The sequence below is a fragment of the Chelmon rostratus genome, chromosome 3 (genome assembly GCF_017976325.1).
Source record: "Chelmon rostratus isolate fCheRos1 chromosome 3, fCheRos1.pri, whole genome shotgun sequence".
Lineage (NCBI taxonomy): Eukaryota > Metazoa > Chordata > Actinopteri > Chaetodontiformes > Chaetodontidae > Chelmon > Chelmon rostratus.
This window is the reverse complement of record NC_055660.1, coordinates 21,296,208-21,309,443: the sequence shown is the minus strand read 5'-3', so window position 1 is coordinate 21,309,443 and position 13,236 is coordinate 21,296,208. Positions and strand designations below refer to the sequence as shown.

The following is a 13,236-nucleotide window of genomic DNA, read 5'->3' as shown; positions in this document are numbered from 1 at the left end:
ACACTTTTATAGAACTAGTAGAAAATTACTTTAAAATCAATTTAAATGAACACATTTGAAACATGGTGGATTGTTCTTGTTGATCTCACCTTTCTGTTATCGTATTAACAGTGTGTTGAATAAAGACACATAAAGCAAGATTAAATTAAATAAAATAATGAAAAATGAAAATAATCTTTAGTAGTTTAGTTGCTCAGGCATCCGTCCAGTCTCTCAACGCCCCACCTGACGTACTTTGACACACCTGCCCCTCCACCCCACAACCGCTCACACTGCCTCAAATTCACACCTTTTTATCTGACAGGCCCGACACCTGGTCGACGTACTCCTCCTGGATCATGAAGGCAGCCAGGTTGGCAGTGTAGGAGGCCAGGAAGATGACAGCGAAGAAGGCCCACACTGACACCATGATCTTACTGGTGGTACCTTTGGGATTCTGCACGGGGACAGAGTTGTTGAAAACCAGACCCCAAAGCAGCCAGATGGCCTTGCCGATGGTGAAAGAGGGGCCGCCGGGCTCTGGGAGTCAAAGTGAGACATAAAAGCGAGAGGGAGGAGGTGAGGAGGGGGGGCACAAAGAAAGATGAAAGAGGATGCAAGAAGTTTCACAGATCAGAAATACTACTTCACTTTATCTGCATTTACTCATGACCGCCAATGTGGGAGGCACTTGATGGATGGTGGCGACAAAGACTAGATTTATTCCCATACTTTAGTTTGTCAGCGATCGCAGGATGTATCTATACGGTCCACATCTGCTCTTCCAGCCGCTGCTGTGACAGCCTACTGTTAAAGACTAATTCTGCTCCACCTACCTCTATGGCACTATGACAAGGTGGCAGGGTGGAAACACTACCTACTGTAGCTCCGTGGCATCACTGACAGGGAGAAAGAAAAAGAGGGGTGTAGATCGGCACGCAGCAGGCTACAATTATGCTAGAGCTGGAGCAGCGGTTTAGGACAACAGCCTTACATAACCAAGTGCTTAAACCACATACACCACATAACAGTTGCTGTGACAGAAGACATTCAGAAAACACTATGGCAGGAACCGTAACTCCAAACCAAACACTCTTATCCCCGCTGGTCCTTGATAAAAAGACTGCGAGCAGCAATATAGCACTTTTCTGATTTTATCTTGAGTGGCTGCTGTTGCAGCAGACTAATGCAATCCAGAGAGTCAAACAGAACTGGGTGTATAAAACCTGGAGAAAAAATGAATTGAATCTGAACCATTGATTTTGATGGCCAAATTTATTTGAACGGCCTGCTGGAACCGAATCTGATTCAACAGGGTAGTGTTGTTCCATACTGTCAGACACCATTAAACCTGACACATATTTTCAGTGTATGGTAATAGATCTACTTATTCGTCAGGTTTTACAACCCGTAGCGGTGAGGCAGCATTGTGTTATGTTTGAGAAAGGCACAGTACAGGAAAAGACATTGTAATGCGAGTCGTTTTTCACGCAGTCATGCTAAGAATACTTAAGATCACCTATCTGGTTCTTGTCAACGATCCTTTTCATTAGTGAAAGAGCTTAAGTGACTGTAGATGTAGATAAGTACTCCAAGACACCGAGTAGAGTAAATCCCTGCGCTCCAGTCGCACTCACTCAGACAGGATTGTTTAAAGTAATTTAGCACATGGAGAGCTCCGCTTGAATGATGCATTCAAGGTAACAAAACATGTCAACTCGGTCTTCATTTCAGAACATGAGATTGCCTGAAAATGCACCTCATTGTCACCGTTTTGGTGCACAGATTGACTGGGTCTGAGCCTGTGTGTGCGCCAGTGTGTGCAATCCTCTCACCTCGCCCGTCTGCCAGACAGCGATTGTAACCCACCGGGCTGAAGTACTCAAACACAAACACGGCCACGGCCGACACGATCAGCAGCATCACAAACATCATCACCCAGACATCAGCGCTGAAGGGCTCTAAAACACAGAGACAGAGAGGGGGGAGTGGGTGAGAGCGAGAGGGAATACAGGGTGCAGAGGAAGAGGAAAGGGGAGCGGAGGGAGCGAGGGTTGTGGGAAGACAAGAGAGAGGAAGTTCATTAAACCAAATTAAGGGAAATTATAAAATCACCCCCTGGTGTCAACACGATTATTTGTATTCAGACGTTATGTTCTGTCAGCTCATTGTAGCACGTTGATGGATTTAATCTGTGTTTGCGTCAACACTAACAAGCACTTCGCAAGAGAGAAACTGAGGAAGGTAGGTAGGTGTGAATGGACAGATGCACTCAGTGAAATGGGCACATTTTGCACCACTTGCACTCTGCTTTGCAATTTTCACACACAGAACAGACTGTGACAAACCCCACAGCACTGTCGTGAACAAAACAACCTCACTACAAGGTCCATTTACCAGTCTCTTTGAAGCTTTCCATTGAATCACATGACCTTTATTTCTCTGAGCGCTTTAAAGTTGATAGTATCAATGCCCACTTTTCATACTATTTATAGTCTGCATTTTTCAGCAAAAGCCATTCAATGTGTTTAAAATTACTGTACCTCTCTATGTTGCAGTTTCCATTCTTAGTGGTGGAGTCGGCCACTCACATGCTGGGTTCAAACTGCCTTCACGGGCATGAAGGATCCACAGGAAACAAAGCAGCTGCAATCTAGCTCCACTTCTTTTTATTGCATCTCATTGCTAATAGCCTCTCTGTTTACTGTTGACCCTCCGGCGGCCCTCTCAGACTAGTATTTAGTTACTAATGATGCAAAGCCAATGTTTCAGAGTGCTGCTAGTTCACATTGAAAGTGTTTGACTGGTGAATTTTATGTTTGAAGCAGTGACAGGAAACACAATATATAACAGGACAGTTCATCAAAAATATGTCTACACAGCACCTCTGGCTTTTTCTGTGTGTTCATTATGTGTGTACCATGACATCATATTGCAAGTTGCTCACGGGATGGTGGGAAAGTGACTTCTTTTGACTTGCTTATTAAAACAACAAGAGTTTATTCTACTTCTTACAAAGTAATGTTGACATACAAGTACAGACATTTTGGTTTTTAGTGATTTTCAAGGAAAAATGCTCATTTTATTAAACATTTATGTTTCGTGCTGCCAAGACACACTCATCAAAACTAGTAAACAATGCCCTTTTTTGTGAAAAACCTACTAATTCATCATTTATTATGTGACATGATGTGTGTGTGTGCATGTAAGCGACCGTGCTGCACATCTGCTCACCAAGAAAAGCGGAGGGGGAGACGGTTCCGTTGCTACGGGAGACCATGACACTGATCCCTGTCTCGATGAAGGGCACAGAGAAGTCAATGACCTCTGACCTCTCCTCGTTGATAGTGAGTGATCCTACTGCCATGTGGGCATTCTTCAGCACCACCTGAGGGTCAAGCACACACAGACAGAGACAGACAGGAGGGAAACATGAAAGGTCAGCGGGTGTACCGTGCTGAATATTCCCAGGATTGTGGGAACAGAACCATGATGGGAAAAGGAACTCAGTGCTGCAGTTCACACAAAAGCCACCATCTATTCCAGGTATAACACATTATTTTGGTCGAACTGACGCAGGAGGAGAGGGGAATTTTTACGCTGGGTCCTCCCCCTGAGTATGATCAGGTATATTTAGGCCTAAGTTTCTGGTGCCTCGGGCCATGAATAAAAATGGAGCACAAAAGACTGTGTTAAGATGTGGATATGTACAGTATGCTGGAATAAACAACGATCCTACACTGCAAAAACTCAAAAACAAGTGAAATGCTCTAACATTAAAAATGCCTGGTAGTGCCTTGATTTAAGATATTTCATCTTACTCAGATTTTGCTTTGGCACTGTCTGCAGTTTTTTTCTTTGTGTGTTATGCTATCTCTTATTATGTTTCCTGTTGCCCTGTTTTCCTCCATTCATACTAAATCATTAGCTGTTTGCTTAGGCATTGAAGGACATGGAGTAATGCATCCATGCATGCACTGTACATTTGCATAGCCTTGTCTTTATGCTGATGTATGTACTATTGTAGGTACTGTAATTTTACATTACCCTGCACATCTTAACTCATCTATGTTCTTAACATAATAATAAAGTCGCTCGTTCAATGCCATAATCAATTAAGTCGGACGTTACGTCAATTTGTAAAGGCTGCATTGTGCTGAATGTCTAATGTGTGCAGGAGAGAAGTGGGTCTTTCCCTGAGGCTGCCTTCCCTCTCTCTCCGTTCTCTTCCTCTACGTCTTTTTCTTTCACCATGTCTGATTAGGAGCCTCGTTCCCCTCCTTGTGAGGTTTTTGCAGAGCTGATCATAGCTCGCCCTCAGGCCAGGTTGTGGGGGAACAAGCGCACGATGGCTGACAGAGAGAGTGAGGAACTAACAGAGGGAAAGAGACATTCAGACAATATAATTAGACCTATTATAAAGATAAATTCCCATGAGCACCAAAACACTGCCCCACTTGCCGCAAAGTTAGTATTAGCATGAGATTATATATTTACTTGATTGTTTGATTGATTTTTACATTTTAAAAAGGAACTCAGTCCGTGCCTTGTATTCATACTGTAAAAGAAAAGCGAATTACAAAATGCTTAAGCAGCAAAAGTGATGAGCAAACAAGAAGAGGGTGAAAAAAACAATCATACATACCTTGAGTAAATAAACATACAGCACAATGAGTGAATGAAAATGCATGAAATTTAAGACATATTAATCCATAGCAGGAAACTCCAAATACAATCAATGTTGCTGTGTTCTTACAAGAAGTTTGGTGGGCTTATGCCACAAAAGATTTTTGTTTGCATTTGGTTTTAATTGCTACTTCTACTTAGTCTGTTTTTTGTAGCCACCCAATATTGCCTGAAACTGGTCAACATTAAACGATTAATTTTCCATTTTCCATACCCCACCACATGGTTGATCGGGCATATACTGTACGCCTGTATCGCCATGGAGAGCAAATGTTCAGTCCGATCTATTCCAAAAATTCGCCAAATACTAGTGTTGCACATTTTGAAAGGCTATATTAATCAAATGCAATGAGAGTGAAGCTTGGTAACCAAAGTCTCAGCTACATTCACAGCTTTTCTCACTCAGAATAACAGATGTTTCATTTGATCCCTGCCGCTTGAAGCAGATATTTCTTTTTTGGAAAATCACTTTTGTTTTCAGTGTAGAGTTGCATGTCTTCAGGGACGCTCACTGAATGTGTTTGGCTTTTAAGAAAACAGTCAAAAGGTGGGGATACTGTGACACACCATCCACAATGATGGCTGATACACAGAGCTGGTGCACCATACTGGTTCTGATGGGACACACTGAACATACACTAGTTCAATGTTTAAGTATACTGCTCTATTTAGTCACGCTGGTTCAATGATGGCTGTATGGTGAGGTCTGCAGCGTTCTGCTGCGGCATTCTGCCAGCTGTGAAATCCAATAATCAGCTGATGTGCCAGCAGGTCTGCATGAGATCGACCAAACTGTCATTCTGGGTATTTTAAAGCAGTTTAACGCCGATGCAAAGCTGCTGCTTCTCTCTAGTGTTGGGCCAGACCTGTCAGAATAGAGCCACCTTTTTTACTTCAATACAATCTAAAAACAAAACAAAACAAAAAAACATCTGTCCACCACAGAATGATTGTGTTTATGTGTAAAATGACGAGAAAAGTCCTCACCTCTCCAACCATGCCGTTCCATGTCCCATTAACCTTCTTGCCGTGTTTGCCGTTGGTGACCAGGTACAGGTCGTAAGTGAACTTGACTGCCTTGGCGATCTTCTTCAGGATGTCTATACAGAAACCTTTGCAGCAGCGCTTGATGTAAATCCCTGAATCACCTGTTTGATTGCTAGTAGGTGGTACAGAGAAGAAGGGGGGAGAGGAAGTAAAGACAGAGGAAGAGGAGAAAACGTTTCAGCAATCTGAGACTGACTGTTATTTGAGTCTCAGGTACATAAAACAAGAAGATTAAAACTAGAGAGGAAAGCAGCAGAGATGACATGAAATTAAAGTAAAAACAACCAGGCGTCATGTGATGACAGCATGTAGGCTTTTATTCCAACCGAATACCTGCTCAAATACAGGAAGTGGTCAGTGAAAGGGGTCAGATGTATAAATGTTGATGTTGACAGAAAACAAACTCGACAATCAATCGTCAAACATGTACTGGTTGCAGCTTCTCAGATGTGAGGATATGCTGCCGTTCTTTGTCATATATGATCGTTCGTATCTTTGTGATTTGGGCTGTTGGTTGGACAAAACATGACACCATCTTGGCCGCTGAGATGTGCATTTTTACAATTTATTTTAGACCAAAAATGTAATCAAGAAAAGAATCAGCAGATTAGCCAATAATAAAAACTAGAAGGGCACTTTGAGAGCGCAGATGTCTGCCCAGGCCAACAGTCCACTCTTTTACAATACCCAAATCTACAAGTGCAAACTTCACGGACAATATTACTCCCTGTTCTAGTGATGCATAAAGCTTGAACAATTTTATTTAATATCTCTGGTGGAGTTTATTGCAGACAATTCACATTTGGATGTGAAAACGTTACAGTTGTGGTGATTTTACAACTATTCTGGTTCCCACATAAACCAAGGTCCCTGAGAGCTTTCTGTATGAAGTCTGAGCAGCTACATTTACAGGTTACCCCTGAGGATTATTTGTACCCTTGAATGTGGATTTACATCATATTTGTACAATTGGCTGTTTTGTTACTATTCAACTTTACTACCATCTACTAGATTTTAAGATGTATTGCATCTATTCTGCCTAGACCAAATGCTATACCTGCATTGTTAATGAAAGTGAAAAATAATTTGTGTATCCACCCCATGATTCCGATCCGCTCCAAAATTTAAAGGCTTCTTCATTGGCCCCGGCGACACCCCTAAACCAAGTTTCATGAAAATTGAGTAGTTTTTTTTTGTAATCCTGCTGAGAAACAAACAAACCAACAAACCAGACTGAAAACATAATCTCCTTGGTGGAGGTAATAATGAAACCCATGAGATAAAATGCACCGTGTAACATGGAACAATATGAACAATGGGGTTTATCTATCTGGCACTATGGCTGTGTCCACATATTTCTGCTTTTGTGCATACGAAGACGAATCTACCCAGTTCCCTGCAGCTGGCTCATGGAATATTTTCTGCTGGAGAGAAATCCTGCATATTCTCTGCGGCATAGTGCTGCCTATCCCTGTAATGCTGTATGAGAGGATGCCTTTGAAGGAAGAGACAGACCAACGGGCAGAGGGAAGGCAAAAAGGGGAATAGGGGAACACGAGCAAGAACAGGGTGAAAGATCAGTCAATAGAAAAGCCACTGAGCCAGAAGATGTAGGACAACCTCAGGAGGTTTCAGGTATGCCAGTGATAGAAAAGGAGGCCATTGAAGAAAATTCATTATCACACACCAAAGAGAAGCAGATAGCAAGAGGGTCAGGGTGGAGAGGCATTGGAGGGAGGAAAACAGTGACAGAAACCAAGACCATGATCTGGTTAGCAGTAGTGAAGCGGGTTGAGGTGATCCCAGGACAGTGAGAGACTGTGAAAGGGTGAAAACGATCACAGCTTTAAAATCCAGTGAAGAAAAAGAGGGCGAATCACTACAACATGCTGCAGTGTCGGGAAAATAATGAACAAAGAAGCCAAGGGGATGTTCCCAAGGAAATGTACAATAATTAATGACTGTGAGCATTCCTCGATACATGTGTGACTCATTCCCTTTGTTTACATTCACAGTTTGCATTATAATCTGCTCAACTACACATGCAGCTGTTCATGTTTTAGGTTTTTTAATAACTAGTGGTACCTTTGGTGTGACAAATGACTTTGAATACATGCAGAAGGTTACACAGTATACCAGAAAACTTTTACACAATTCATTTTGCAGCCTTGTACACATCAATACACTAAGATTCATTAAGAAAAAGCGTCCATGACTCTATCATATTCCTCATGGATTCACACTGGGAGGACACTTTTCACTCCTGTGAGACAAAAATTGACTTCTTAAGGAGAAAAAGGAATCACAACTTCATACTATGCATATTTCTTTCTTACGTCAAGATCCGACTCTAAATTCTCACCTGAGCTTGAGCTGTTTGCGACACGGCACAGTGTTCCTCATGCAGGTGCCGCTGAGCGGGTCCACGTCCTCCACAATGACAAACGGCGCCTCCTCCAGAGTCACGATGGACAGGTGGTCCTCCCGCTCCTCTGCTGCCGAGTACAGGTCAAAGCGAGGCCACACATGGTACCTCATCGTCAGAGAGCCTCTCTCCCACTTGCCAACCTGTGTGAGTGAGTGAGTGGGAGGACGGCTGTGTGATATACAGGCTACTGTAACAGGCACTTCCAGTGACAGACAGATCACAGAGGGTGAAAAATACACACCTGGAAAACAGGCAGCAGGCAGATTAGAGGAAGAGAGGAAGGAAGGAACAAGATGCAAAGAGGAGATGATAGAAAAAGAGACGATTCTCACCCTGTCCCACTGTCTATCCTTGTCTAGAAGAATGATGACCAGTTTGGGGAACATCTGGTGACCCTCTTCACTAAATGACAGGTTTCGGCCTTCAAATGTCACATTCATGAGGTACCTGAGAATGAGAATTCAAGTTTGATTTGGAAGTATGAATATCTGTCTGCAGAATTCAGACTTTAAACATTTTTTCTTAGCCACAACTCTGGTTTAAAAAATACAGTACATAATGGATACATGTGCATAATTAAAAGTCCCTTCAACAAACTTATCAAACTCAACAGTGACATCAAGATGAACTTGAACATAAGGTAGATTTAAGGTAAACCAAGATTTGGGATTTCTTTAAAACTGCACTGACTGATTTTCTGGCCTTGGGGGCAGCAGAAAAACCTGTAAACACAACACTGATATATTATCACCCAAACTGCTGTAGCTATGTGTTAACAAACAGCTGCTTATTTACACATCCAGCCTACACACAGTAGCAGTCATTTTAATCATCCTTCTGGCCACCTGGTGACTGTAAATCCAATATTCATTCTCTTTTATCTCGGTTTTTAGTTTCCACAAACTCCTCAGGAGAATGTCTTTTCAGCTGCCGAATGGTTCGCTCTGTTCACCAGCTAGTCGCTGAGCAGGTAGTGCAGCAGTTTTTGCAGACTTTCTGCTGTGAGCTGCTGCTACAAACCACGATCATGTGTAGAGCTGCATAAAGTTGTGTGACGCAGAACCAAAGCGTTGAGCTGAAGGACACTGAATGGCTCCGTAGAGTTGAGAGGAACTGCAGAGTCGAGTGACAATCCTCTGTGAGTTCATCATAGCAGCACCTTTCACATTGCACACGATTAAATACTGATTCATGCAGCTTTAAGGGCTACGATACAACGTAACAAGAGTGCCAGTAGAGCGCTGCTATCATAGAATAAGAGGCTGATAACTTAACTGCAGATGTCATAAGGCCAACATACTCACAGTTGAGAACAGTGGGAGAGGTGGTGGGAGACAGCACACACTCAAAATCAAGGATTTTATAAATATAAGACTCAAATGTCTTGAACATTGAAATATTGAGCCAAGAACTCTCAATCACAAAGCGTACACAGCTGGTATTTGTAATGACTCAGTGCTGTCAAATATTCAGCACAAATACTTGGCAGTGAAATAGTAGTAATGTTTTTTTTTATGAAATGTGCTGGTACATGGTTCAGAAAATAATGTCTGGACATGGCTATGTATAATAGCTGGGTTTTACAGTATGTTTTTGAACACATTTGCTTTGTTGATGTCTTGATCACTCTCTTTGCATTTCATATCTTTCTATGTAACTGATCAAACTGTATGTCTGTGTTATACCACAAAAAGCAGTGCTTCAGAAACCTGTAAAAGACCATTCTGAATTTTCTAGTTAATGAGGTTTTTTATGAAGAATGAAAACTGAAAAAGCAGAATCACAGAGTTCAACTTCAGGATCCCGCTGTATGTTAACTAAATGCAAGGACACTGCTCCTAATGCTGCCGTTATCCACCTCAGTTGACATAATTTTAAGGAGGTTGCTCAGTTGGCATAAAATGTGTCAAAGATGACCCAGTTTGAAGGTTGGTGAAACATATGGCACCTGATAAGACTGAGAAACATGAAGAGGGCGTGCAGGGATGCTGGAAGAGTAAGTGAGAGAGCAACAACAAACCAGGAGTGAAAGGTGGAACGGAGAGGAAAGAGCAGAGAGTGTATTAACCGCCTGTGTGAATAAACATCAGCATACACGCATGTGTGTCAACAAGTGTACAGCAATGGCAGATAAGCTGGAATCATCTCCCTCCCCGCCGCCTCCTTCCCTCACTCTACCTCGTCCTGATCTGTGGGTTGCCATCACCATGGAGACGCTCTGCCTCTGAAACAATCCACTGGAGAAATAAATATCTTGTCTGAATGCAAGGAGTGTAGGGCCGTGCGTGTGTGTGTGTGTGTATTTGTATGTGTAGACTTGTTAAAGGAGGTGCCGTGCACATTTTACCCTCCATCACCTCCAACCAAGTCAACATTGTGGAAAAAGACGATAAATCTATTCACGAGTGAATTAAAAAAAATGTCGACAGCAGATGAACAATGTGCCTGAAATTTGCCCAAGATTTTATCGCAAGTACCTCCCACTAGAACATTCAGTACCTCTATCTGTAATGTCTTCGACTGTATTTATATCCTACCTCACACACGCAGACCTAAGTAGGCTACACGCTTTGAGCAAGTCAATAATATGACTCAAGCCTCCATGAAATGTCTATTGCTGCATATTGGCTGGCTAGCGCACTAAAAGTGCTGTAATGCGCATGTAACATGGGATTAGCCTTCTAAGCATAATCTCAATCTGAATGGGGAACCAACAAGATCAAGGCGGTGTGGGTGGAGGATCAGGAGGTCCCCAACTTGTTTGCCGTCCTGACGCCATGGCGACCCATGTGACCAGGATCGGACTCTGTGTGTGTGTGTGTGTGTCATCATGATGGGGTGACATGTGTAAGTATACACAACACCACGACACAGGAATGCAGGGAGGCTCTTAACACCGGTATAATGTAATGCAATGTGTTGCCATGGCACCCACAACCACAGCAATTTTCATGCAATCAGCTGCGTTGCCATGGGAACAGTAATCTCACCCGAGCAGAGCTGGTTGGAAGAGACAGAGAGAGGGAGAGAGAGGAGTATTTTTCTGTCTAAACCTGAGTGTTTACCCACTTCCCCTCATGCTGTCTTTCACTTTCAGATCAATCTCTCCATCTCACCTCAGAGCAGCGCATCGAATCACACATCAATAGGATTCATCTGCCTGTCCATTAACCTGTGCCTTTACAAAGGCTGATGCATGCTGTGAATTTACAGCAGAGGAGGCTGCTCTGTTTATCATTTTGTATCCCTGTACTATTGATGTAGCTTTTATGTGCCGTTTGATCCTCCTCATGTCAAAATTCCCCTCTGACTCTGCTGGAAGAAGAAGAAGAAAAAAAAAAGGACTGAGCTACAAACAGAACCTCATGCGGCTTCATCGCAGCCATATGCAGCGCTTGTGTGCGCCTTGCTCACCAACTGTTCCCCAACTAATCACTGGCTGTGAGGGGAATTTATTTTTTAGTTACAGAGACTCTGAATCATCAATGGCATGGACACAACCCCCTCCCCACCCCCTTTCCTAATATCTCTTCAAATGTATTTCAGAGCCATTTGCTATGACTTTTATCTCCGAGTGAAGCTGCACAGGGTCACAATTTCTCCGTCGCTGCAATGCAGGGATGCAAATACATCCCTGCTGTGCATGCGTGTGAGGAAGTGTGTGGTGCACGTATGCTCGCACGTACATACTGTATCAGGTTTGGGTGGATGACTCATAATCTGGGATGACTGTGGGAGACCTGCCTCTGAAGAGTTACCAGTTACTGATGAAATGCGTATTGCACACTGCAAGTGCTGTCGGACGGAAACAGTGACTGTGTGCAATACATGCAACTATAGAATATGGTACATTTTGGTTAGACAGGGAGCATACAGTGTAAGAGCTGTGGTACTTTGGTTTGACTCCAGAACAAATCTGACAGTGCGGCAGTAGCTTTTAAACAAGTGGGCCTATGTATTATTACAATACAGTTACAGGTACACATATGAATGTTTAGCAGACAGTTGCTTTACTTAGTGGACAGCAAGGACTAGAATTACTGCCTCACAGTTGTATACCTAAACCGACCAGTCATATAATGTATGTAGTGAATATTTTGACTATTTCTTGTAGTAAATATTTATGTAAGTGTATTTCTTGGTGAAATGAAAGTTCTCACTATATTGACATGTATGATTCCAGTGAATAATTCCCAGTGAGAAACATGCCTGCCATGTCTTCACTTAGAGACTTCTTTCACAGAGAAGGACAGAGAACTGACAGAGAGCTTCATCACATGGAGCAACAGCAATCAACTGAAGCTCAATATCAGCACAACCAATGAGCTTGTGGTGACTATGATGCTTAAAATATGGATGTTGCTGCAAAGAAGCTACAAACTGTAAAATGTGGATGCTTTACACACAAATTCACCCCGACAACACAGAAGGTCTACAATCAGCACAGTTTCAAGGTGGAGCCCAAGATCAGCTCAGCAACTCAGTATCTGAGCTAGTGTGTGAAATATGGTCACAATCTCCCCTTCTGTAAAAAATTATGACGTCACTATAAAGTTGAACTTTGACCTTCTGGATCTAAAATGTCATCACGTCATCATTTTATCCTATGAGACATTTATATGTATTTTTTTATATAATTAGCACGTGAATTCATGAGTCATGGCAAAGAGAGATATTGTGCTCACGTGAACAGGACAGACAGATGGCCATCGCTGTGGCCGGCGCAGAGGCATAATGACTGACAACATGTGTGACTGCAGATATAATCAAACTGAGCTATAAAGAAGGAGTCTTTAAAGTAGAATATGAAGAATAATTTGCACAAGAAGCCTAGCTGTAAATAATTTAACTCGACTCCCAAGTGCCTTGAAGTTGCCACAAACTAAAATCTTGCAAGTAAGATGAACTTATGACTTTTACTTCAGTTTCCACTCAAATAAAACAATAACTCTGGAAATATCCTTTGTTAAGACAGAAACTGATTTCTGAAAAGCATGTAAAATCTGTATGTAACAAATTTCAAAGTCAAAAAATAAATGAATTCTTTTTTGACTTTTGACTCATTTGTTGTTGGTGGCACAGCTCTGACAGCATAC

General features: G+C 42.4%; 1 protein-coding gene across 1 annotated transcript in view; it reads right to left on the bottom strand.

The window, feature by feature from the left end:
* Positions 1-13,236, bottom strand: part of grin2bb (glutamate receptor, ionotropic, N-methyl D-aspartate 2B, genome duplicate b) — a 68,704-nt gene that overhangs the window by 14,526 nt on the left and 40,942 nt on the right. Inside the window, exons 6-11 of the mRNA XM_041934169.1 lie at positions 8,473-8,587; positions 8,075-8,280; positions 5,653-5,824; positions 3,214-3,367; positions 1,815-1,940; positions 290-519 (exon numbers count right to left, since the gene is read on the bottom strand). Of these exons, the coding sequence (XP_041790103.1) occupies positions 290-519; positions 1,815-1,940; positions 3,214-3,367; positions 5,653-5,824; positions 8,075-8,280; positions 8,473-8,587 (1,003 nt within the window). The remainder of the gene's footprint in view (positions 1-289; positions 520-1,814; positions 1,941-3,213; positions 3,368-5,652; positions 5,825-8,074; positions 8,281-8,472; positions 8,588-13,236) is intronic.